Source organism: Elephas maximus, chromosome 18 (assembly GCF_024166365.1).
Source record: "Elephas maximus indicus isolate mEleMax1 chromosome 18, mEleMax1 primary haplotype, whole genome shotgun sequence".
In the NCBI taxonomy this organism is placed as follows: Eukaryota; Metazoa; Chordata; class Mammalia; order Proboscidea; family Elephantidae; genus Elephas; species Elephas maximus.
Window position 1 is genome coordinate 9,442,209 of NC_064836.1, and position 23,905 is coordinate 9,466,113.

General features: G+C 54.0%; 1 protein-coding gene across 5 annotated transcripts in view; it reads right to left on the bottom strand.

Annotated features, from left to right (window-relative positions):
- Positions 1 to 3,837: 3,837 nt before the first annotated feature.
- Positions 3,838 to 23,905, bottom strand: part of KIF21B (kinesin family member 21B) — a 54,345-nt gene continuing 34,277 nt past the window's right edge. The window contains exons 20-35 of one of the 5 annotated variants that reach the window (XM_049857998.1): positions 23,550 to 23,744; positions 23,351 to 23,452; positions 22,389 to 22,554; positions 22,158 to 22,209; positions 21,918 to 21,975; positions 20,933 to 21,138; positions 20,779 to 20,853; positions 19,025 to 19,138; positions 17,289 to 17,327; positions 15,199 to 15,335; positions 14,176 to 14,356; positions 11,770 to 11,934; positions 11,360 to 11,477; positions 9,935 to 10,105; positions 9,153 to 9,352; positions 3,838 to 8,054 (exon numbers count right to left, since the gene is read on the bottom strand). In XM_049857998.1, the coding sequence (XP_049713955.1) occupies positions 8,000 to 8,054; positions 9,153 to 9,352; positions 9,935 to 10,105; positions 11,360 to 11,477; positions 11,770 to 11,934; positions 14,176 to 14,356; positions 15,199 to 15,335; positions 17,289 to 17,327; positions 19,025 to 19,138; positions 20,779 to 20,853; positions 20,933 to 21,138; positions 21,918 to 21,975; positions 22,158 to 22,209; positions 22,389 to 22,554; positions 23,351 to 23,452; positions 23,550 to 23,744 (2,034 nt within the window). In that variant the 3' untranslated portion in view covers positions 3,838 to 7,999. Of the gene's footprint in view, positions 8,055 to 8,463; positions 8,637 to 9,152; positions 9,353 to 9,934; positions 10,106 to 11,359; positions 11,478 to 11,769; positions 11,935 to 14,175; positions 14,357 to 15,198; positions 15,336 to 17,288; positions 17,328 to 19,024; positions 19,139 to 20,778; positions 20,854 to 20,932; positions 21,139 to 21,917; positions 21,976 to 22,157; positions 22,210 to 22,334; positions 22,555 to 23,350; positions 23,453 to 23,549; positions 23,745 to 23,905 lie in introns of those variants that run through there. The other 4 variants (XM_049857995.1, XM_049857996.1, XM_049857999.1 and 1 more) reach the window with 4 other exon arrangements.

A 23,905-nucleotide genomic window follows, 5' to 3' on the forward strand; every position in this document is an offset into this window, starting at 1 on the left:
GCGGCAGGACAGTACCCTGACCTCCTGCTTCTGCTGGAGGAGGCCCTGGAGGCACTAATTCTGAGCTTGCATCCTTGGGCCCCCAGCCAGGGCAGACAAGACTGTGACAACTGGCCCAGGCCCCAGAGCCCTGCACTAGAAATGGAAGAATCTGCGCAGAACTTTTATAATAAAGGAAAAGTGTGAACTCTCATGGAAGTAGGTGTCTCCTTATTTTCCCAGTCAAGTCCATTCTTGATTGAGCAGATGGGGCTGAGCCATTGTCTCTGCAGCAAACATTTGGCTCCAGGCTGGCCTCTCCCACCGCTGCCTTTCCGTGCCCTGCTTCCACCCCGCAGTGGGCTGAGGTCAGAGCATGTAGGTTCTTTTTTTTTTTTTTAATAATTTTTATTGTGCTTTAAGTGAACATGCAGGTTCTTTTGAGCCTCAACTTGAACTTCGAATTGAGAGGAGAGTGATGTTGGGACACATGCAGTATTCTAAAATCCAGTTTCACTGGGCAGGGTTCCTGGTGGTAAGCAGCAGAGTCCACTCCAGCTAGTTTAAGTGGCAATGTGATTAATTAAATTTTTAGCAAGCTCACAAAATATCCCAGAAGATTGGAGAGTTTGGACACTACGCAGGCAGGAACAAAGCTGCTTTATAAAACACCCCTTGACCCAGCCCAAACCACAGCCCAAGTGATGACATGCAGGCCTGGATACCAGAAGCTCAGCCACTGTCCCCGGGGGAGCCAGATGTTTCCTCCCCTCCACCAAGGTGAACTGGGGCGGCACCTACTCTCTCATGTCACTGTTGGCGTCAGTCTTACCAGGTCCATCTGAGAGCTCCTGGAGGAATTCTTGGGGCCTATGCAGGGTCACTTCTGCCCTCACTGAAACCAGCCCCTTCCCTGCCCTACCCCCCCAGCCAGAGTGTGTCACCCATTACTTCTGACAATAATGGAATGTCCTAAAAAGTAGACTCCCCCACGGCCAACATGCTCTGACTTGAACAGCGCTCTGGTTTGTGCTGGCTCCCACCTTGCAGTACTGGCCTTGCCGCCGACCCCTATCCCCTGGATCGTGCAGAGCCCCTCACTTGCTCCCCCTCTCCACCCCTACGTGCCTCCCTCCCTAGGTGGCCACGCTCCTCACAGCATCATCTTAGCTTGGCTCAGCAGCTGGTCACTTGCCCATGTATGAAAACAACCCTCAAAGGCAGCAGCATTATCACCCCCACTCATCTCTGGGTTGGCCAGAAGGCTTTTCTCACCCACTTTCCCTGGCCCCTGCTCTGGGTCCCCCATCAGCCACCACCAGCTATCACTGGGGCCTTATCAGCTGAACCTTTATAGGTGAAGGTGAATGGGGAATATTGCAAGACTTGGTGGCATGCTCATAGCCCCGCCCTCGCCCTCCAAAGGGTAATCTTGCTTTGTGACAAGCAATGACAAAGAAATAAACCTGTTGCCTTTGAGTCTATTCCAACTCATAGCGACGCTATAGACCAGGGTAGAACTTCCCCATAGGGTTTCCAAGGAGCGGTTGGTGGACTCAAACTGCAGACCTTTTGGTTAGCAACTGCAGCTCTTAACCACCAGGGCTCCAATAAATTTAAAAAAAAAAAAAAATTTTTTTTTTTTTTTTTAATAAATAGATCTTATTAAAAATCCATTAACAGGTCAAGTGCGTTGGTATATGACCATATCAGATACTGTTCTGAGGTCCCCACAAATCACTCCGTCACCTTGGTCAAGCCATGGTAACGGTCGCAATGGGAAGAGAGACGGGACAAGATCCTGGATCTGGACAGCCTTGGCCTACTCTGTCGTCATCTCTGGGTTTCCTTTTTCCCTTCATTTGTACAGTGAGGGAGTTGGAAAAACTATCTTTTAAGATGCCACCCAGCTTTACAGAGAATCACTAAAACTAACCAGTTGCTGTCGAGTTGATTCTGACTCATGACGACCCCATGTGTGTCAGAGTGGAACTGTGCTCCACAGGGTTTTCAGTGGCTGATTTTTTGGAAGTAAATTGCCAGGTCTTTCTTCTGAGGCACCTCTGGTAGACTTGAACCTCCAACCTTTCAGTTAGCAGCTGAAAGTGTTAACTGTTTGTACCAACCAGGGACTCCTGACAATGAATACTCTCATCAAGTTCTGAGAAATGTCGTTTCCTTGTCTCCGGGGACAGCAGCCCTATAGTTTATATCCTAGATGGGATTTTTCTCCTTGACCCTTTTGCTTTTCAAATTTTCTGTAACAAACGGGTATTACTCTTATAGTCTAAAAAAAAAAAAAAAAAAAAGAAACTGAACAAAAAATCCCAATACTTAAAACAATATAAAAACAATGTTCCATACCCAGTTCCCCTGCTGCCTAGCCCTCACTCCCAGGATCACTAATACTGACAGTCTTGGCATCCTCAAGACACATGGTGACCTGTTTGGAAAAACTGCCTTTGGCTGCAAACCCTGTGGGCGCAAAGGAGAGGAGGACAGTTGCAAGACGCTGGCTCCAGGGCGGCTTCTGACAAGCTGACCAGCTAGCTACCTGCTGGTCCCCTGGTTTCACTCCAGGCCCACCAGCCCAAAGCTGGCCCTATCAGTTGTCACTTCCTGTAGTCAACAGTTGGCTCAGTCCATGAGGGCAGAATCCTATGTAAAATAGCAGGGTGGGGTGAGACTTGGTAGGCGGGTGGGGCCCAGTCAGCCAGCCAAAGACAACTGTCCTCAAGAAGCCACTCTGCTTCCCAGGCCACTTGGCCACATGGGTCTCCCTCAGTGACTTGGGGTCCCCTCTGCCTCTAAGGCCCTTTCATTTGAGGACCAGAAGCTTCTTGGAGGAAACCTCCCCTCCAACTTGCAATGACCCCTGCCTGCAACAAACTCTGAACTCAGGAGCTGGATTATCTGTCAACAGCCTCAGGTCCAGATAAGCAGCACGAACCTGTGCAGCTTGAAAAAACAAATTTATATTTGGGAAACAAAGGGAGGGCTATCGTCTTCACTGGAATCCCTGGATGGTACAGACCCAAAAGGTTGGAGGTCTGAGTCCATCCAAAAGGCCTGACGATAATCAGCCACAGAAAACCCTGTGGGACACAGCTCTACTCTGACACATATGGGGTAGCCATGAGTCAGAACTGACTTGATGGCATTTTTTTTTTTTTAATTGCTTTCACAATACAAAAAACAGAAAGTAAAGCCTTACGAAAGGCCTTGGCTGGGGAGGAAGCTGTAGATTTCTCCCCTCACCCGCCCCACCCCCACCTCTATCCCCTGGGGATAGGCCGGAATCTCCAGGAGTTGGTGGTGTGTGATTTATGGTTATCAACAGGAATATGCCTTTTTAAAGACAGAAAAGCACCTATCTAGAAAAAAGTCTAGACCACTGTACAGCTGTTGTCATGTATTAACTTTTTATATTTACGTCTTTTCTTCATAAGTGGTGAGGGAAGGAAACTTGACTGGCGCACCCAGCATGCGTACACCAGGCCCTAGAGAAGTTGCACGAGATGTTAATGAGAGGAAATGGGTGTGTGGTGTGAGTAAATCTTGGCTCTGTTCTTACTGGCTGTTTCTGGACAAGTCACTTCCTCTCTTGAGACCACTGTCATCCCATAAAATGAGAATACCACCACCTGCCACACAGGGTAGTGGAGATCTAGTGAAAAATGCCAGCAACGGGGCCTGGAACATGGTAGATGCTCAATAAATGCTAGTGAGTCTGGCAAGGAACTCAACACTTTCAAAGCCCCGCTTACTAATTAGGTAAGCCCCAACCTCACAGCCCAAAGTCTGCCCTACCAACCCAACTCCAGCCTCCTACCCCAGAGAAGGGCCACCAGGGAAAGTTCAGCTGCCCTCAGGTGCCACACATCCACAGACAATGGTCATTCAATTTTTATTTATGACAACTTCTTAGAACACACACATCCAATCTAGGAACAGAAATGTACAGCAAGAGGCTTAAATAACTTTCATACACTATGTACAGTCATCAGCAGAGGTACAAAACATATATATACACCTTGTGCTAGCCACGTCACCGAGGACAGCATGAGCCAAATAAAACCCTGCAGCCTGGGCAGGGGGTGATAGCTAGAAAAGAGCTGGTGGGCAGGGCAGCGCCTGATTCACTTCAGGGGTCTTCTCTGACCCTCAGATCTTCACGGAGCAATCCCCACCTCCCCACTCTTGCGAGGGCCTCAGGACATGCGTTCAAAGGACTGATCTGGCATGTGGTGGGGGTTAGGGTTAGGGTTAGGGTAAGTGCCAGGAATGGGGTGTACAGAATAAAGATGTCATAGAAAAAAACAGAACTTTCCCTGCAGATTCTGTCCTTGCGCAAAAGAGGGCAGTGAAGGGTCTGGGAGCCAGGAGAGAAGGGCCAAGCCCAGGAAGGCCTGTGGTGGGCAGTGGCCAAGCCCTAGCTCTGGAGCCTGAACAAGGAAGCTGTGCAAAGTGAAGACAGCAGCAAGCAGTTTCCTGTTTGGGATGGCAAAGGGACAGCCACCACACGTTTGGGCCAGGCAATGGGGAGGAGCTCACCCCTCCTGCCAGGCAGGCCAAGCCCACACACGCAATGGTAAACACACCAGGCCCAGGCTGGGTTTGAACAACCAAGGAAACTGTGCCTACACCCAGTTTAGACGGCATCTGGGGTTGCCCCAGAGTTGGCCAGTCCCTATGCATGGACAAGAGCAAGGCCAAGGGGCATTATGTCTCCTGACCTCACAGCAGCTGCCTGCCAGTGGTGCCACCACACCAGGCAGCATGAGAAAGTCCTGCTATTCCATGTCTTCCCCATGGTGGCTGTGCTTAAACTGCCCTTTGCCCAAGCCACACAGCTCCAGGCCAGAAGCAGGGATGGACAACTTGGGGTGGAGGGTTTCCTAGGCTGAAGCTGGGGCGAGGCTGGGTAGACAGGAGACTACTCCCAGTCCACAGCTGTTCCTTCCCAAGAGCAGAAGGTGGCACCCTGACCACCTCAAAGGCTTGGGCGTGCCAGCGCCAGCCACTTAGCCTTTCCTCCTTCCTTAACAATCTCTAGAAGCAACTCCAGAGGTGTGACTACAGAGAATTCACACTGCCATGGCAGAGTCAATCACTCAAAGAAAGGCCAACACTGACCTGGTTAACACTGAGAATGGGGTTCTGGTACAGGACTGTGCTAGAAGGGCAGGGCATGAGGATACCTTCTATCCAGGGGGCTTGCCAATCGGCTTACAAAGTATTCAGAGGGCTTGGCCTGGGAGACAGGCACCCTGGCCAAACTCTTTAGGCTCAACAAGGATATATTGTTCTGAGGGCTGGGGTCCAGCCTGGGCTCCAGGCATTTAAAGACCTAGGGTGTGGGGTCTAGAGACGACTCAATTCCTGGGCCCATAGTGTACAGATGTGACCCAGCCTTGAGTCTAAGGATGGGCACGGAAGGGTAAGAAGCAGTATGACAAGTCCCAGAATTAGGACAAACTGCGGGCCAGGCCTTCCAGCAGGCCCTCCCAGACATCTTGTCTAACTGGACAGAACCTGCCCAGACTGCCTGCTGCAAGCCCTGCCATTGTGCTCAAATCACAACCATTTTGTGCTTCCAACACCTACGATGTTTGTGCAATGAGTGGAGTGGGGGCCTGCCCCCTAGCCATGTACCTTGGACATCCCTGAAAGAAGGGGTAGAGACTCCAGCGCTCTTGGAGCACAGCTCAGAGCGTGCAGGGACAGTGGGCTCAGGGCTGCCGAGGACTTCAAGTTTCCCAGTCGGTGATGCTCACTGAACAGCAGAGCTGGCCCCGTCATGAGGTAGCTGGCCCGTCAGAACAGCTGAGAGCGGGCAATGGCGGTGGGCACCTCCCACGGGGCCACAGGTCACACCTGGCTCAAGAGCAGGCCTTGTGGCTACAGTGTGTCACCCCAGCCGGGAGCCCCCAGCCTGTGAGGGGAGCGCAAAAGTCTGACGTGTTTCTACAGTTTGTAAACAGTCATGCTAACGGATTTCTTCCTACAGGTTGCAAGTTCAAAGCCTTCTGTTCAGGTGGAGAGGGATGAGGATGGGGAAGAGACTTGTGCTCACTTTTGGGGTAGCTAAGGGGGTTTCCCAGCAGCCCTGGGATGGCCGAGGAAGAGGGGTTTCCGCCATCCCAAACTGTCCCACGGTCCAGGAGACCAGCATTCCAGGAGGTGTCCTTCCTATAAACCAACTCCTTCAACACCACTTCCAGCAGGGCCACCCACAGCAGGACAGCATTTGTGGCCTCAGGGGCGGCTCCAGGAGGGCACAGGGGAGGCAGGGCAGGTATCTTTCCTTTCACAGCCAGGACGACCTCCTGGGCCTGCGCCATGGGGCCAGACCCCTCCACACTGGGGCCACACAGAGCTGACACAACTTGCCCTGGCCCAAGAGGGAGATTAGCCAAGGACAGAAACCCAGATCCACCTCTAGAAGGGCCAAAGGTCACCTACCGTGTCCTCTGAACGGAGTTGGGGTTCCTGGCTCCCAGGCTGAGGCCGGGAAGCACAAGACCAGTTAAGCAATGGAAAAGCCAAGTGTGGACAGGCTGGGGACCCAGTGCTGCAAACTCACAATTCCCCCAACAGGAGGTTCACAAACACCAATTTAAGAACAGCAACTCCTGGCCTGTGAGTCCACAGCCCGAGAGGAAAGAGAAACTCAATTAATCCCCTCTTCTAACAGGGAGGGCCCCTTGCCCCATGCCTGTTTTAAGCCTTGAAAACCGTGCCTCCTGAATAATCAGAGATAAAGAAGCTGGTGGGACAATTGTGCTGCATTGGGTTAAAAACTCTGTCCCAGTCAAGGGTGGGCTGGGTAGAAGGGTGGGGGAGACAGGGTGGCAGGGTGCCCTCCCCACCCCAAGCCTCTTCCTACAGACACAGTACAACAAGCTGCTTCTACGTGACGCTGGTGAGGGCTCTGAACTGAGGGGTGGAACCCCCACCTTCTGGCGGGGGGTGGTGGTGGTGGTGGTGGCAGGCACGAGACCCCGAGAGTGAGAAGACACATGTGGCCCCGTGGGCATGGCTGGTGTAAGGCTGCCCAGCATGGGTGCAGGCCCCGGGACGAAGGAAGGCACTGAAGCTTCAGGCAGCCTGGAGGCCAGGGGTGCACTAGAGGGGCCCAGGGGCAATGTCAGGGATAGGCCAGAGCTGCGAAGAGTCAGAAGGGGTGCCTCCCTCCTCTGCAGGGCAAATGGAGGTGGCACAGGAGGGTCTTGGGGGTCCTGGCCCCCAAGAGCTGAGGGAAAGAACATGTGGGAAGAAACTTCAAGTCAGTTTCCAGGAGGCAAAAGCAAAAAATAAAAACAATAAATTAAATAACTGACATATTTCTGACCGTCTCTCCCAAAGGAATCTTCCTAGCGGTTCCACCTTGGCCCCATCAGAAAACGAAGCCTGCGACCCCAAGGAATGGCTGGGGCCATATGGGACTGGCTGTTGGAGGCTTAGGGGTGGGGGTCAGCTGCAGGGCCCAGCGCTGGCACCTGGTTTCTATGGTTACCTGAGGGCTGTCTGTGGGCTCAGAGGCAGGTGCAGTGGCTCTAAAGGCTGGGCTGAGAGGGAAGAAGGGAGGCCAGCTCACCGGACTGCATAATGGGGGTTGGGGCTGCTTCACCTCCCCCCAGTGCCAGCCCCAACTGTCCCCTCAGAGCCGGGCCAAAGGCCTCAAGGATGGGGCAGGGCCAGCTCAACAGGAGAAAATGGGGCCAGTCAGGGAGGGAGGCTGAGGGCCTGCTAGGAGAGAAAGGAGAGGGGAAAAATGCCCTTTGGCTTCACAGCTTAATTTCTTTTCTGACCTCTCTCCCAAAGAGGCCCCCACAGGCAGGGGAGGGTCTGAGGGAGCAGCATCCTGTGGGAAAGCAGAGGGAGAGGAGGAAAGGGGGCCACACCCAGGCCCGCACCCTCTGTCCCCAGGCAGCTGGCCCTGTCCGGCCCAGACCACGGCTTCCCTTCTGTGCAGTCCACGCTGTCGAGGGTTGGGGGCATCCCTCGGACCTCACTCCTAGGGTGGGCCACCGGGTAAGCGCCGTACACTCCAGAACTTCACCGTCAGGTCACTGGGGTGGAGGACAGAGAGGGGGCTGGTCAGCTCTGGAGGCAGCCCAATTGGCTGCCCCCAGGGCAAAGGATGGGCCAGGTTCCCAAACTCACTGCAGGTAGCCAGGGCGGGAGCAAGCACTGCTGGGGGAGGGCAGCTGTGGGGCATAGGAGGCTGGGCAGAGGGTGAGGGGCCTCAAAGGCCAGAGAGGATCATGATCATGGTCTTTTTTTTTTTTGCTGTTGCTTTGATTTGTGCAGGCTTGAAAGTTCTCCCTCTGCCTTCTACTCCCTGGCTGCCCTCTCCGGGGGGTCTGCCCCACCGGGAAAGAGGGTAAGTGGGGTGGGGAGGAGCAGTCTCTCGGGGCCAGGCAGGCTGCGAAGGGAGGATGGGAAGAAGGAGTAAAATAATCTCATACCGTGAAGAAGCAGCTCAGATCGAAGTGGAGAGAGAGAGGGAAAAGGAAAGAGGGGAAGAATGAGAGAGGAGACAGGTGGGGGGTCAGGGCAGGGTAGTGGCACGGCCCTTTATGGCCAGGACGCGGCGTGGAAGGCAGGGGGTGAGTCCAGGGACGTAATTCCACAACTTGACCCGGCAGTCACTGTGGTGGGAGAGACGGGGAGAGACAGAGAGGAGAGGCAGGAGGAGGTGGGAGGGGTGGACAGGGAGAGAAGGGACATGGTCGGAACAAGAAGGAATAAGAAGAGACCCATCTGAGGAGCACCCCTGGGACAGAGGGCCTGGGCATCCCCTGCACGGGACTAGAGCTGGGGGCCTAGCAGGGCTGCCCTTGGTCTGAGAGGCACATACACAGGGGTCAAGACAGCGAGTGGGGTGGGAGGGACTGCTGTGTGAAGAGGAAAAGGTGTGGGGGGTGGACATGTCCTGGCCTGGGGCCCAGCACCTCCCTGCTCCCCTGCCTAGTGCTGTGCCTGGCACGGGTGGGCACTCAGGAAGGCTGGCCTTGGGCTGGGGATAGAAGGAGGGCACTGTGGGGTCTGCTCTGTGAACCCACGGCCTGCAGGGACAGCTGCAGGGTCCCTGAGCCTCCCAGCCTCCCTGCCCACCCCAGGGAGACAGGTGGGGAGCAAGGGCAGGCCTCTCGCCCAGCACCCACCTGGAGGCTGTGAAGATGTGCTTGGTGTTGGTGCAGATGGCGTTGATGGGGCTGTCGTGGCCCTTGATCTCACCAATGGGCGTGAAGTTGTCCACATTCCAGACCTTGATGACACCCGCACGGCAGGCACTCAGCAGCATGGGACGGCCTGGGACGAAGGCCAGAGCGCACACCCAGTCCTTGTGTGCATTTGGGATTTGCTGCAGGAGGATCAGGACCAGTGATGAGGTGGGAGGACTGGGGACAGGAGCTGGCAGAAGGGTTTCCCTGGGCCCCGGGAGCACACAGCCTCTCTTGCTAGTGGCAGAGGTCTGCTACAAGCCCCTTCTGCCTTAGAGCCACTACATGGGCAGCACCACAGTCTCAGTGGCCAGGCAGCAGTCACGGCACAGTTGCCTCTGTGCTGGGGATTCCAGGGCCTCAGAGATGGGGCCTTCTGCTCTGCCTCTGGGTTCAAGCCTAAGGCGCTGCAGCCCTCAGAGGGCCAGACTGAAAAACAAATGCTCCCCAGAAAGGCAACACGGTCACCTAGTCCCACATTCAAACCCAGTGTGGAGAGCAGGCACTGTGCTGAGAGCAGGCTGCATGGGCAGTGAGGGTGGGGTCAGAGGCTGCAGGTGAGCCGGGGAGGAGGGTAGAGAACAGGCAGGCTGGGAGCTCGGAAACACCTGCCTGAGCTGAAGGGCCCAAGACCCTGGGACCCGAGGCTTTGCCTGAGCTGGGGAGCAGAGTGGGAGGAATCCACCCCCTGGCCCGCTTCCCCTCTCCTCCTCCCAGCCCACCTGGATGAGCTCCTGCTGCTCCAGGTCCCACTTCTTGATGCCATTGTCTCGGGAGCCACTGAACAGGATGTCTCCCTGGATGGCAAGACACTCAATGCCGTCATAGTGCGGTGGCTCGAAGTTGTGGGTAGGGCCCACGGTGCCCATCACACACTCGCCCAGCTCAAACGTCTGTAGGAAGGAGGCGAGAGCCAGGGTCAGCCCGTCCACGCGGACACAGCACCACTGTGCTCTGTTTGAGGCCAGCTGGCGGGCTCCGAGCTGGAGTTTCCCCAGCAGGTGAGGGCTGCCCCCAAGCAGCAGGACTGCTTCCTTTGTTGTTGTTGTGTGCCAGTGAGTTGCTTCCCACTCATAGCGACCCTACAGGACAGAGTAGAACTGCCCCATAGGGTTTCCAAGGCTGTAATCTTTATGTGAGTAGATCTCCAGGTCTTTTCTTTCATGGAACTGCTGGTGGTTTTGACCTGCTGACTTTCTGGTTAGCAGCTGAACTCTTAACCACTGCACTACCAGGGTTCCTTTGCTTTTTTCTAGGGACCAGGGACTCTGAAAGCTGCGGTCTTGACCCTTCCCCTGGGGATTGGGGCTGGGGGGTAGTGGGGAGACTGACTTAAATTAATGCAAGATGTGGATCAGCCTGGGAGACCCCACAGCTAGACACAAAGCAGCTATGCAGAAAGGGGGCTTGGGGGCATCAACTTCCCTTTCAAATTCTTTTCCATTTTTTAATAAATTAAACATTACTTGTACCTTAAATAAAAGGAAAATATTTATTTGTAATCAAACCACCCCACATTTCCCTTTTTTGATGCTGCTTTCCAGCTTCTGGAGTCCCTGGGTGGTGCAAATGGTTAGCATGCTTAGCTGTTACCCAAAGGGCTTGGAGGTTCGAGTCTACCCAGAGCTGCCACAAAAGAAAGGCCTGGTGATCTACTTCTGAAAAGTCAGCCATTGAACACGCCATGGAGCACAGTTCTACTCTGACACCCGTGGAACAGTCTCCATGGCGACCGCTTAGTTAGTGAGCTCCTAGCTTCCGACCGTGTCCACACGTTTCTCAAAGGCATAATCGGGAAGCAAATAAAGTGAGCGTAGTTTTCATGCTTTATCTTTGGTTTTCATATTTATCACTTTAAGAGTTGCATCACATTCCATTTGATGGGTTTTCCAGAATTTACTTGACTGCTATTCTATCTTTAGACATTTAGGTTGTCTCTAATTTTTCATCATTTATAAAGTAATGCTGCAATCTATAACTTTCTGCGCATACCTTCTTTGGAGGGGTTTCTTTGGCATAAATTCCCACAAGCCTCAATGATTTTCATGAGTACTCCCCAAGGCAAAGACAGAGCAGGTGGGTGAGAGTGAGGAGGAAGCATGGAACAGTCTCTAGCTCTGCCTGGAGCAGAGGGCGGCTGCAGGTACCTTAACGTAGTGGTCCTTGGAGCCGGTCACCACGAGGTCATGGTGGCTGGAGGTCTGGCTGACTGTGAGGCACATCACAGGGCCGATGTGGCCGGTCAGCTTGCCAATGGGCTGGAACCTGCAGTGGGGAGAGGCCCAGCCAGGGGCCAGTGGGTCAGAGGGGACCTTGGGTTGGGGTAGGGGGTCTTCCCTGGAATAAATAGGTTTGGCCAGGGTTCTCTCCCTCCCCGTCAAGACAAGATCAAGAGCTTAGACATGAACTTCTTGTATCCCAGGGGTCTCAGAGGAAGGGCGCAAACCCAGTAGCATGGGGAAAAGGAGAATGGAGGAGCAGCTGACGTCCTACCCACCCCTGGTGTTGGTCATGCCAAGTGGAGACCTAAGCACCTGCTCTGAGTCATCTGACTGACCTGCTGAGCTCCCAGATGCGGACGGCGTTGCCTGAGGCGGCATACAACATGGTGCCCGAGGGGCTGAGGGCGATCTGGTTGATCTGGTGCTCCCCCTGAGCACTGGTGATGGCGCGGGTGGTCGTGGCAGCACAGGCATCACCTGAGATCACCTGGCCTGAGGACCTACCCGGGAGGAAGAGAGACAAGGCTAACGATCAAGACAGTCCATCTGAATGGGCCAGGACACCCATAAACCCTCACACAACTATGGCCGGTTGATTTTTGACAAGTGTGCCAAGTCCATTCAATGAGAAAAGAATACAGTGTCTTCAACAAATGGTTCTGGAGTAACTGGACCTCCACATGCAAAAGAATGAAGTTAGGCTCAGACCTCACACCATACATAAAAAGTAACTCAAAATGGATCAATGACCTAAATGTAAAAACTAAAATCATAAAACCCTTAGAACAAAACATAGGGATAATACTTTAGGACCTAGTTTTCAACAATGAATTCTTAGATATGATACCAAAAGCATGAGCAACAAAAGACAAAATAGATAAATTGGACCTCATCAAAATTAAAGACTTATGTACATTAAAGGACTTCATCCAGAAAGTGAGGAGACAGCCTAAAGAACAGGAGAAAATATTTGGGAACCACATATCTATGTGATCAGGGTGTAGTTACCAGAACTCAACAACAAAAAGACAAATGACCCAATCAAAAAAACGAGCAAAGGACTTGAAAGGTATTTCACCAAAGAAGATATACGAATGGCCAATAAGCACATGAAAACATGTTCAGTGTCACTAGTTACTGGGAAAATGCAAATCAAAACCACAATGAGATATCACTCCACCTCAATTAGGGTGATAATAAAAAGGTAGATATTAACAAGTGTTGGTGAGGATGTGAAGAAACTGGAACCCTCGTACATTGCTGGTGTGAATATAAAACGGTGCAGCTGCTTTGGAAAACAGTTTGGCAGTTCCTCAAAAAGTTAAACATAGAATTACCATACGATCCAGCCATTCTACTCCTAGGTATATACCCAAAAGACTTGAAAACAGGGATTCGAACAGATACTTGTCCACCAATGTTCACTGCAGTATTATTCTAACAGCCAAACGCAGAAAACAACACAAGCGTCCATCAACAGATGAATGGATAAACAAAATGTGGCACATGAATACAATGGGATATTACTCAACCATAAAAAGAGATGAAAAAAAAATGAACTTCTGATACATGTTATGACATGGATGAACCTTGAAAACATGCTGATGGAGATAAGTCAGACACAAAAGGATCACAAAAGATCAAATATGATCCCACTTGCATGAAATGTCTAGAATAGGCAAATGCATAGAGGCTGAAGTGTATGAGTGGTTACTAGGGGCTGGAAAGAAGGGGAAATGGAGAGTTATTGCTTAAGGGGCACTGAGCTTCTGTTAAGAGTCATGAAAATACTTGGAAACATAGTGGTGATGGTTGTACAACATGTGAATGTAATCACTGTCCCCAAATTGTACACATAAAAATGGCGGAATTGCCAGATTTTATATGTATTTTTACCACAGTAAAAAAAGAAAAACCAGCCCTCATAACCCACTTTTTCCAGGAAGCTTTCTCTGACTGACAGAGAGTGACAACAGCTTCTAAAAGTTTCTGATCCAACAAAGACAGGACCAAGGGGACAGCTCCATTCCACCCCCAGCAAAAGCCATGTCCCTATACCTGCCCTGTCCGTCAGCTAGAGCACCGGTGTGGAAAGGTTGTTAAGACTAAGGCTGGGTTTAAACCTAGATCTTTTGGAGATCACTTCACCTCTCTGAGCCTCAGTTTCCTCATCTGTACAAAGAGGTGATAATACCCATTCTGTTTCTCTCTTCTTTACGGAGCAAATCAAATAGCAATTCGTAGCTTACAATGTAAACAGAAAGACTAAGCATGACTTTTGCTAAGAAGTGATTTCATTTTCCATGGTCCCTTGTCTTAGTTATTTCCCATGCATTTGCCAGGGACTAGAACCATATCTGAGGGGCTCATTCATGTGGGCAGGTGGCCAAAATGGCTTTGGAGGCCAATACCCCTTGCCGTTCTCACCCTGTTTCCCCACCTCCTCTTTTGGACTCAAAAGGCAATACCTCAGGGAGCAGGGTTGAGGGACTGGGATGAAGGTAGGGACCAGGCAAGTCAATGGAATACCCCAAAGGCTCAGCCAAGCTGCTGCCCCAGACACTGTCCCCAGCCCAGGGGATCTCACCTGGTACCTCAGAGTCAAGCCAAATCCAGGGGCCTGTGAGGGCCTTTGTGTCCATGTAGCTGGCTGTGCTTAGTGGGTCTGGGGCTTTGGGGAAGCACTTGCATGCAACCAGTCTGCTCTGGCCATCACTGTGCCAGGCAGGTGGAGTACTTACGTGAGCGTGCGGATGCACTTGGCTGAGTCCCGGATGTCCCACACCTTGATATAGGAGGTGGACACGGAGAACACTAGCCCCGAGTGGCTGCAGTACTTGATGGACACCACGTTGTTGGGGTGGCCCTTTAGAGCCACGATCTCTTGCCCTGTCACCAAGTTCCACATCTTACAGCTTCGGTCTGCAAGGCATGGGGAGGGAGCCAGAGGAGGGGAGCAACATCAGCCAGGCCACAAACGCACCCCCTATCAGGGACTGTCAAGGCTGGGAGGAGGTGGTTGAGGGGCTGCAGAGGAAGGAGCTCGTGGTCTGAGGAAGAGAAAAAATGTGACCATGCATGCTCACACGAAAAGCCCAGGACAGCAGCTGGACAGAACATCAGACTAAGTTCCTCAAGCAAACTTCTACAAACACCAACAACCTGTGAGCATCACCAAGGTGTCCTATGCTAAAATAAAACCCCTAAGCTTTTGGTGCTTGCTCCTGCACGTGCTCAAAGCTGGTAAGATGAATGCCCAAGCAGCAAGCAAATCTTACCGAAAAACTTGGGATCAATCAATCACATCTAGATTGACAACTATGCCCCTGCCCGCCATGGATATGGATGCTGGTGTTTCTATTTACATGCTGACTATAGAATTATCCTTGCTGCTGAACATTTCTGACTTTGTTGTTGGGATCAAGTGAATCATGACGTTGTGGAGTTCTGCTGCCGAGGTCATAGGAATTACTTAGATATAAGCACTGGGGTGCATGGCAGTGGAAGTGGGGATGTTGGGGGGCTGGGGTGACCAAACATGGGTGGGGCATCTGAGAAGCTCCCTGGAGCTGCCAAGACAGTTTGGAAGGAAGTGCTGGATGGAGCCACCAGGATCAGTTATGTGGGGAGGGTCAGTAAGAGGCAAGAAACACAAGAGTAGAGAGCAAGCACAACCCCCCACATCTTCAACTCCTGGAGCTCTGTGGTCTCATCTTCTTCGGAGACATTCTGGGAAAAGACACTGTGATGTGTGTTCCACTCACCTTTGGAGCCTGTGAAAAGCAGCTCATCCGTGGCGTCCAGGCAGAGGATTGGCTTGGTGTGGCCCTCGGCCATGGAGACACACTGCAGTGGGGCTGTCCGTGCACCTTTGGCTCCTCCAACGGGGGTGATGATGCCCCTTCCCGGGAGAGAAGAGAAAGGGTGTGCCCGTCAGCCAGGGAGACCACACCAGGCTGAGTGAGGCACATGGCTGAGGGGGACAGGACAGAGTAGGGCCTGGGGACTAATGAAGGAGACTCCAGCCAAGCTCCACCAAGGACTGAGAGCCCAGAATAGGCTGCACAGAGTGGGAGGGCCTGCCTTGTACAGAAGCCTGCCAAATGCCATCCTGAGTGCTTCCAGGACACCAAGCCCTGTGCTAGGCACAGCATGGCCCTGCCTATGAGAAGTTCCCATCCGAGGCCTGCCTGACCCAGACTCTGAGACAGAAAGGCTCCCAGGCCCCCACTGGGCAGGGGCAGGGCTCCATGTGCTGGAATTGGCTCCTACAGCTCCCCTCCAGCTGGCTCTTCCATACTGCTTCAGTTAAACTGATAGGGAAGAAGGCTCAGGCTGTCACTCCTGAGTGCCCCAGCCCAGGATACCCATCTGCCAATGGCTGCCTCTGGGCTGGCACCTCCCAAGCTCAGAGACTCACACACCCCACACACCCCTACCCACAGGCCCCTTTGGATCAACAATGGTCAGACCTGTAATTATTTACAAAGAGGCAAATCTCTTTAAGGACCCCCACACAGCATTGGGTTACAGATGTTTGGGGCCCCTCTGGGAACGAGGCTACATCCACCTCCTGGCTCCCTGTGAGCACTCCCAGGAGAGGAAAGCTCGCTATACCAGCCTGCTGGAGGGGCTGGGATGAAGGTTTGCTTCTCAGTGAGGGCCTTTTGGGACGAGGCCCTGACTGGGTTACGTGCAGGACTGAAAATATATTCTAGCCCTTGTCCAAAGAGGATGCTGCCCCTGACGGTGACGCTGTGGCCGAGGGTATATGAAATTACCAGTGTCCAGGCCACAGTGCTCGTGCATAGCCCCCAGGGTTCAGCTGGGCCCCCCTCAAGAATGGCAGTCAGACATCAGCTGCCAGCCAGGTGTCCTGTACACCAGAACACCTCTGTTCCTCTGGTTTTGAACAGCTCCCCAAACAGCCCCAGCTCCCCACTTCTGACACTAATTTGGTCCAGCTGTATTGCTGGGAAGAAGCCCAAGACTGCTGTAGAAATTATATAAAAGGCTAACTCTTCCTCTGATGAGAGAGGGGCAGGCTGACTAGCATCTCATGGGGACAGAGCCTTGTTCCCCACAGGAGGGTATCAGAAACATCAACACCAAGGCCGGAGGTGAGGAGGCCAGAGAGCATGCCAGGTGAGCCAAAGGCAGCTCTCAACCTGAGAGTGGCCTTTTGTTCATCAGGGGCTCATGTCCACCAGGTCCTGAGACTTGCTTCCTGTTATGGGGGCATGCTGGGCTGGCTGGGGAGACCTCTAGGCTGGTCATCCCACAAGCTAGGTGTGGGGGGTGGGCAGGGAGAGGGTGCCGGTACACCTGTGTGCCAAGAGACGCGGGCAGGGGGTATTTCCTCCCAGGTGCCCCTCACAAAGCCAGAGTCTGATGTGCTCCCCCTTGTGGCACGACTTGAGCACGACACAAGGATCCTGATAGCGTCACCAAAGCCCCTCAAAGGAGCGCCAGCCCGGCGGGTCCCCACGGCTCCCAGGCATTTCTCCAGATCGCCTGTCCCTCAGCAGGGCTCAGCCCAGCCAACCCCTGCTTCCCATGCTGGGCCCCTCCCAACCCAGGTGACAGGGGAGAAGAGAACAGGGCCTGCGACGAGAAACTGCGCGCCCCTCCCCAAGCCCCCAGCTCCAGCCAGGCCTGGCGGTGGGAGGCCATGCGGCAACCCTGAGAGGAGGAACCACGGGGCGGGAACAGGTCTCAGGAGAGCCGAGGGCGGGCAGGGGGCGGCATGCTGAGGACGCGGTGTGCAGGCAGGGGTGGGGGTAGGGCAGTGGGAGGCCGAGAGCAATACAGAGAGTGAGAGCTGGGGACCAAACACGAGAGACAATCTGTGTACCTCAGGACCTCCGACAAAGAGGAGTCGCTGTCATCAGACCTGGGAAGGGCAGAAAATTAGCTGGATTAGGGGGAGAGAGGAAAACACTGAGGGACAGCAGAGGCAGCAGCAGCAGCATCGAAGGTCAGAGGACAGGTTATTCTCTTCCAGGAGAGCGGAGTGAGGCGGAATAGGGCGCTAGGGAGAGCAGGAAGGAGGGCGGGCAGGCTGGCCTGGGAGCTGGGAGACTGCCCCTTGAGCGGGCCACCAAGGGGTCCCTCAGCTAACAGGGCAGGAGGAAAGACGGGGCCGTGGGGACATGGGCGCACCAGCCCCACACTCTGGGGAGACGGTTCCTGGTTCTCTGGCTGCCCCATTGCACAAGCCGGGGTCCCTGCTCCAACCCCGCAAGGCTATACCTGCCCAAGGCCGAAGGAAGCCTTGCCTGCTCCCACCCTTCCCTGGGAGCTGGCTTTGTCCAGTGAGCGTACTTATTTACCAAGCCCACTATCCCCAGGGAGCCCCTGGGACTGTGTCTAGAAGCTGGCTCTGCACCACATGGGCTCCAAGACCTGGGCCAGCAGATAGGCCCCAGGCTCTGCTGTCCCACCCGCCCAGCGCCGGCAGAGTCCCACCCCAATCCTTTCGAAAAGCAACCTCTCGATTAGAAAGATGGGGCACCCTGAGGACCAAAGGCTTGGTCCACCCCCTCCATGGGATCCTGAGCTGAGACAGGCTTGGAGAAGGAGGGTGTCTGGTCTGCTGGATTCTGACCCCGAGCTCAGCACTCATTGAGCACTATTTCCATCCAGAAAGGGGCATTTTTGTATGGAGGTGGGAGGGGCTGATGTCAGGCACCAGGTGCAGACAAGGAAAAGCACTTTGTAGCTGGGGTTCCCCTGAAGGACACAGCATCACCCCTAGTGTAGAGAAGCTTTTAGGGATCCATCTGGGGTCCTCTCAGTGGGGGGATGGGTCATTCAGTGCAGAAGGCCCTGAGAGGCCAGGGGGCGTCCAGCCATTTAGGGGAGCACAGAGAGGAAGGCATGGAGGGTGGGGTCTCCCCACTTTCCCACTGTAGGAAAACAATGCCGGCGGGAGTCCAAAGCCCAGGCTTTGGTCCCAGCTCTGTCACTTTCTAGGTGAACGACCTTGGGGAACTCACTGCCCCGCGGTGAGCCTCATTCCCTCGTATGTAAAATGGGGAAGATAATCACTTTCTCGGGCTGATTTATAAGTCATGGATGAAGAAGGCAGGGGTTGCTGTTAACGTAAACTATACCATTTGTAATTGTGGTTTTACAACACAAGCAGCAGAGAGAGGCTGAGCTGTGCCTGCTGGGACAGTTCACAAGGGCTGATGGGGTCTTGTTTGAAGTATTTGGTGGGGAAGGCGAGTGGGTGAACTGAAGGAAGGGGCTTCAGAAACCCCAGTGAATCACGTGAGGGGGATTAAAGGGGCAGGCGGTCTGGGGGGAGGCCCTCTTATGCCTGGCCTGTATGGCCATTAATACCTGGCTGCCCTGTTCCCAGACCCAGTGACTACTTCTTGCCCTCTCCTGAGATCCCAGCATGTTCAGTCCAGAAAGGACAGAGGCACCAGGAGAGGGATGTTGGGCCTCATTGCTCAGAGGGGCCTGACCAGCATGGCTGGTGTCTGCCTGCCTACCCCTGCCCTGCCTCTGGCAAGGACCAGACCACAGGTTCTCTGTCCTCCTCTGCACCCTCCCGGACTTGCCCTCAGCCCTGGCTCTTACTTGTCCAGCGCCGACCCCTGGCTCTGATTACTGGTGAGACGAGAGAAGACGTTGCGGTCGTTGCGGGGCCGAGTGGGAGGGGATGAGGGGGGCGTGAATCCCACATCCGTGGACCTGGGGAGTCGGTACAGAGGGCAGCGTCTGTTAGTGACCACATCCCCCTGCCCATAGGCCCCTCTGGGGTTGTGCTTCTAGCACCATCTTCTGTCCTGGTTGTAAGGCCTGCGGGGTAGGGCCTGCTGTGTAATAATCCTGGAACCAACCCCCACTTAATGTCACAGACGCCGTTCTTAACCTCTCCAGGGCAAAGTCTAAGACCTCAGTGCACCACCACCACCCTGTTGCCATCGAGTCGATTCCAACTCATAGCAACCCTGGAGGACAAAGTAGAACTGCTCCACAGGGTTTCCAAGGAGCACCTGATGGATTCGAGCTGCTACCCTTTTGGTTAGCAGCCATAGCTCTTAACCACTGTGCCACCAGGGTTTCCTTAGTGCACTACCCACTTCCAGTTCCCCAAGATCTCTCTCTTTGGAAAGTTGTCAGTGGTCCAGCCTGAATCCCCTCTCCCTTTGGGAAGTGATTGTGTTGTTTGTTGCCATCAAGTCAGCTCTGACTCATGCCAACCTTATGTATAACAGAGTGAAGCAATGCCTGGTCTTGTATCATTTTCATGATTTCATTGTTATGGTTGAGTCCACTGTTGTGACCGCTGTGTATTCTGAATGCCTTCCAACCAAGGGGGCTTATCTTCCATCACTAAATCAGACAATATTCTGTTGTCATCCATAGGGTTTTCATTGGCTAATTTGTGGAAGTAGATTGCCAGGCCTTTCTTCCTAGTCTTAGTCTGGAAGCTCTGCTGAACCTTGTCCACCGTGGGTGACCCTACTGGTATTTGATATACCGGTGGCACAGCATCCAGCATCATAGCACCATGCAAACCACCACAAGTACGACAAACTGACAGATGGGTCAGTTCGGCCTAAATCCCTCAGACTACAACTGAAGTATGTTCTCTCAGTTTATGGGTGAAGTGAGATGGTCTGTAAACCCTAAGCATACAGATATCCTTGCATCACCTCCCCACCAAAGGCTGCCTCTACCATCCACCCATGCTTTGGTCAGGAGGAGGGCCAGGAGCTTGAGCAAGTCCTCCTCCTGCCTTCTACTGAGGAAGGTAATAAGAGACCATCTTAAGCCCCTGCTTTCTCACTATTTACTGTGTGACCTGGGGGAGGCCACCAAACTGCTTTGACAATTAGGTGCACGAACCAGATGACCCTAAGAGATATCCCGTGATATGCAGAAGCTCTGTGGGGCCTGGTCTCATGCTGGCTGACCAGGTGGAGACTTCCCCGCCATTCTGTATTGATCCCTCTGTTTTTCCTTTGAACTTCTACACTCCTCCAGAGCCTCCCAATGAACTAAGGTTGTGAGAAGGGACTGAAGGACAGCAGTATAATGACCAGTTGAAGTCACCACAAAGCCACTATGCTGAGCACACACGAGCAAATGGTGTTGAGCAACTGGTGTGGCCACTCAGTTCAAGGTGCCTGATGGAGATTTTGTTCCCTAAGCCCACTCCTGACAGGGTGGGGAAGGGATTACAGTGGAGAAGCTGAACAACCTAAGCAAAATGGCCCAGACTAGAAAATGTACATGGTGGTCCACGAAGTGGGACATCCCAGCAGTTGATCCACCCAAAGACCACACCAGCAGAGATCCTGGTGCCAGTTCTAGAACACTCTCACCTAATGGGCTGCCCTCGGTCATAGGACTTCCTGCGGGTCAGAGGGGACGTCTCTGTGCCGCGAGACTGCCGGGGGCTGAAAGAGAAGGGTCCAGTGAGGCCCAGACCCAACTCCCTGCCCACCCAGACCCCCATCCCTGCCTCCCTCTCCTTACAAGGTGCTGCCTCTAGTGGGCAGGCTGATGGTGCGGGAGACCTTGTCCCGGTAATAGGAGTCTCGGATGGAGAAGCCCACTGCGTCCTCTTTGATCTCGACAAGGGAGGCCAGGGACTTGGTGATGTTTTTGGTGGAGATGTCCAGTGGGGGACCCAGGCACTCAGCCGAAACAGCCTTCATTTGGGCAGACAGCTTGGGCTCCCCCTGGGAAAGGAAGGGTTGGGGTAGAGCAACTTTGCCAAAGGGGAAGTTCACATACAAGGGGAACCAGGGGAGAAAGTCTAATGAGAGAAACGGTGCCACCTTGGCCTAAGGTAGAGGAGGTCGTGGAAGGATACCGGTAGACATCACATGAGACCCTCTCCTGTGCTCCACAGCTAAACTCTCAAGGCCTTCTGGAAGAATCCAGAGCAACTAGCATTGTTTCACCACCCTTAGTCAGCCTGTGCAAACACAGACTGCCCAGACTGACCTCTCTGCTGGTCACCAGCTCATCATTTTATCCAAAAAGTATGCACAATCCATGATTCCCAGGCCGCAGTGGTTTCCCTTCTCTCTTGAATAAATTCTGTTTCTTGGTTCAGTCTCTAACCAATCCCTCACCATTAATAACCTCCCTTACTGCTGACTCTCACCTAACAAGCTGCCTAGAGTTAGTCTGTGATGCAAGGCATGAGGTGGAGTCCTGGTGAGGAAAGGGGAGCTTTTGGGAAGCAGGGCCTCTGGCTATGGTAACGTCACCAGGTAGCGTACAAACAGAGGTCAGCAGTGGTTCCACCCACCTCAAACAGGATAGGCTCTAAGAGGTTACACACCTGGGCACTCCCCAGTTCCAGGCTAGACTCGTCTTGGCTCCTCCATCCCAGCTGGGGGCAATATTGGATCAGATTGGGCATGGGGGCAGAGCCATAGTGAGGTGTGGACCAGCTGGGGAAGGCTGGCCCTGACCCACCCTATTGTCCATGGTGGGGCTGATAGCTCACCTTGAACTTGAAATCATCATGGCTGGTGGAGCCTTTCATGGTGAATGACTGGGAGAAGCTAAGGAAGAAGCAGAAGGAGTTTAGAATCCTGATATCCTATGCTCTGGTGCTCTGGGATTTTGACTTACGGGCCCCAAAGAGCTCCCAATCCTAGGCTCAGCTCTAGGGCCCCAGCAACCCTCACTGCAGCCCCAGGTACACACTGTGAGCCAACCTCTTATTCCCAACTTGGAAACTCACCTCCCCTCAGAGAATTCTGAGATCTCCTCATCTGTGCTGGCGTAGCCATTCTCTGTGGGAGAAAAGGAGGGTGAGAGGCCTGAGGGCAAGGAGGAGAGGGCGGCTTCCCTCCTGCATCTCACCCACTGGGGTCAGACAGGGGGAGTTCAGGGAAGTGAGGACCCCCAGGGTCAGCACCTGGGAAGCCCGGGAGTGCTAGGGCCTGTGAGGATGATGTCCACACCCCCATACCCTGCTGCACATTGTAGATGAGGGCCTGCAGCTCGGGGTGCGCCTCAGCCTTCTCGCGCAGGGCGTCCAGGAGCAGGTGGTTCTGGGAGGAGCCGGTCATGTCTGTCTGCCTCAGCCGTCCCTCCAGCAGCCGGATCTGGGCCTCCTTCTGTGCCACTTGCAGCCCCTGAGGGCAGGGAGCAAGGCCTGGACTTACCCTTCCTGGCGTGGGGCTGTGGATGCCTGGTCACTGCTCTTACACAACCTGTTCCCTACTAGACACCTTGGGGAACTCCCTTCTAACTTCCAGGTACCAGCCCTTGTACCTGACACTAACCTGAGATGTACCCCCAGCCCGTTTAGGTCCTGGAGGTCACCTGAGGACACGCTCTCCTAAGACACAGCAGAGCAAAGCCTGGAGCTCTGTGGGGCCAGGGTGGGGAGTCACAGAGTGCAGTCTCCCCACCCTCTTGCCACAGTTACACTGCATGGGTACTATGTGCTGTCTGCCCCACAAGAAACAGGACCAGGAGGGAGAGCTCATCTTCAGGGCAGCTCTCTGCCAGGGGAAGGGGAGGCCACAAGAAAGCCAGAGGACGGCTGACTGTTCCAGTGTAGACCCTCTACCTCCAACATGCTCAAGTCTAGCCTAGCTGCAGATGCCTTGGGCCACAGACAGAGTCACCTCTATGGAGCCCCTGCCATGTGCCAGGCGCCATGCCACGCCTCTTACATACATCATCTCGTTAAAGCCATGCAACATGCTACCAGCTAGGTTTGTCATCATCCCAGCTTTACAGACATGGAATTAGAGGCTGAGAGGCGAGGCAACTTGCCCTGGCCTGCAAGTGATGCAGGCCAGGAGGAGCCAGGTCTGTGAGCATTACCACTAGGGTAGATGGGCTCCCCGCAGAGAAACTGTGGGGACCACAGAGCACCTGACCCATGGGCTCCCTGCACAGGAGTTGCTGCAGCCAGCTTACCTTGTCAATGGATGCCTTGAGAAAGTTGTCCAGCAGGAGGCGGGCTTCAGCCAAGGAGCAGGAGCTGATGACCACCGATGTGTCTGTCGAGTCCAGCTCCTCCTAGGACCAGGAGGCACAAACCCCTGTCACCTGGGGCTGCCCATGCCCGCCTGCCTCTCCCCACACCCCGCCCCAGCCAGGTTGGCCCTGCAGGCACCTTGGTCTCCTCCAGCTGCACGATGGTGGCCTGGCAGTCGGTGATGCTGTCGTTGATGTAGTCGATGTTGGCCGCCAGCACCTCTATCTCCTCGGCCAGCTCCTGCAGCCCCTTCTCCTCCTCGGGGCTCTCGGCCTGCAGCCGTTCCCGCTTCCTCCGCAAGGCTTCCTGCAGGAGGAAAAGCTCCTCCCTTTTCTGGGCAGGGGATGGAGGAGAGGCCTCAGGGGCTGCCCAGCCCAGGGAGCTTCCCAACCACCACAGCTCCCATCCCCAGGTGGGCAGGGACACAGGCCCCTCTGCATTCCAAAGCAGGGCACAGACAGCAGAGGCAGCCAGGAGGGTCTGAGGGGCCAGTG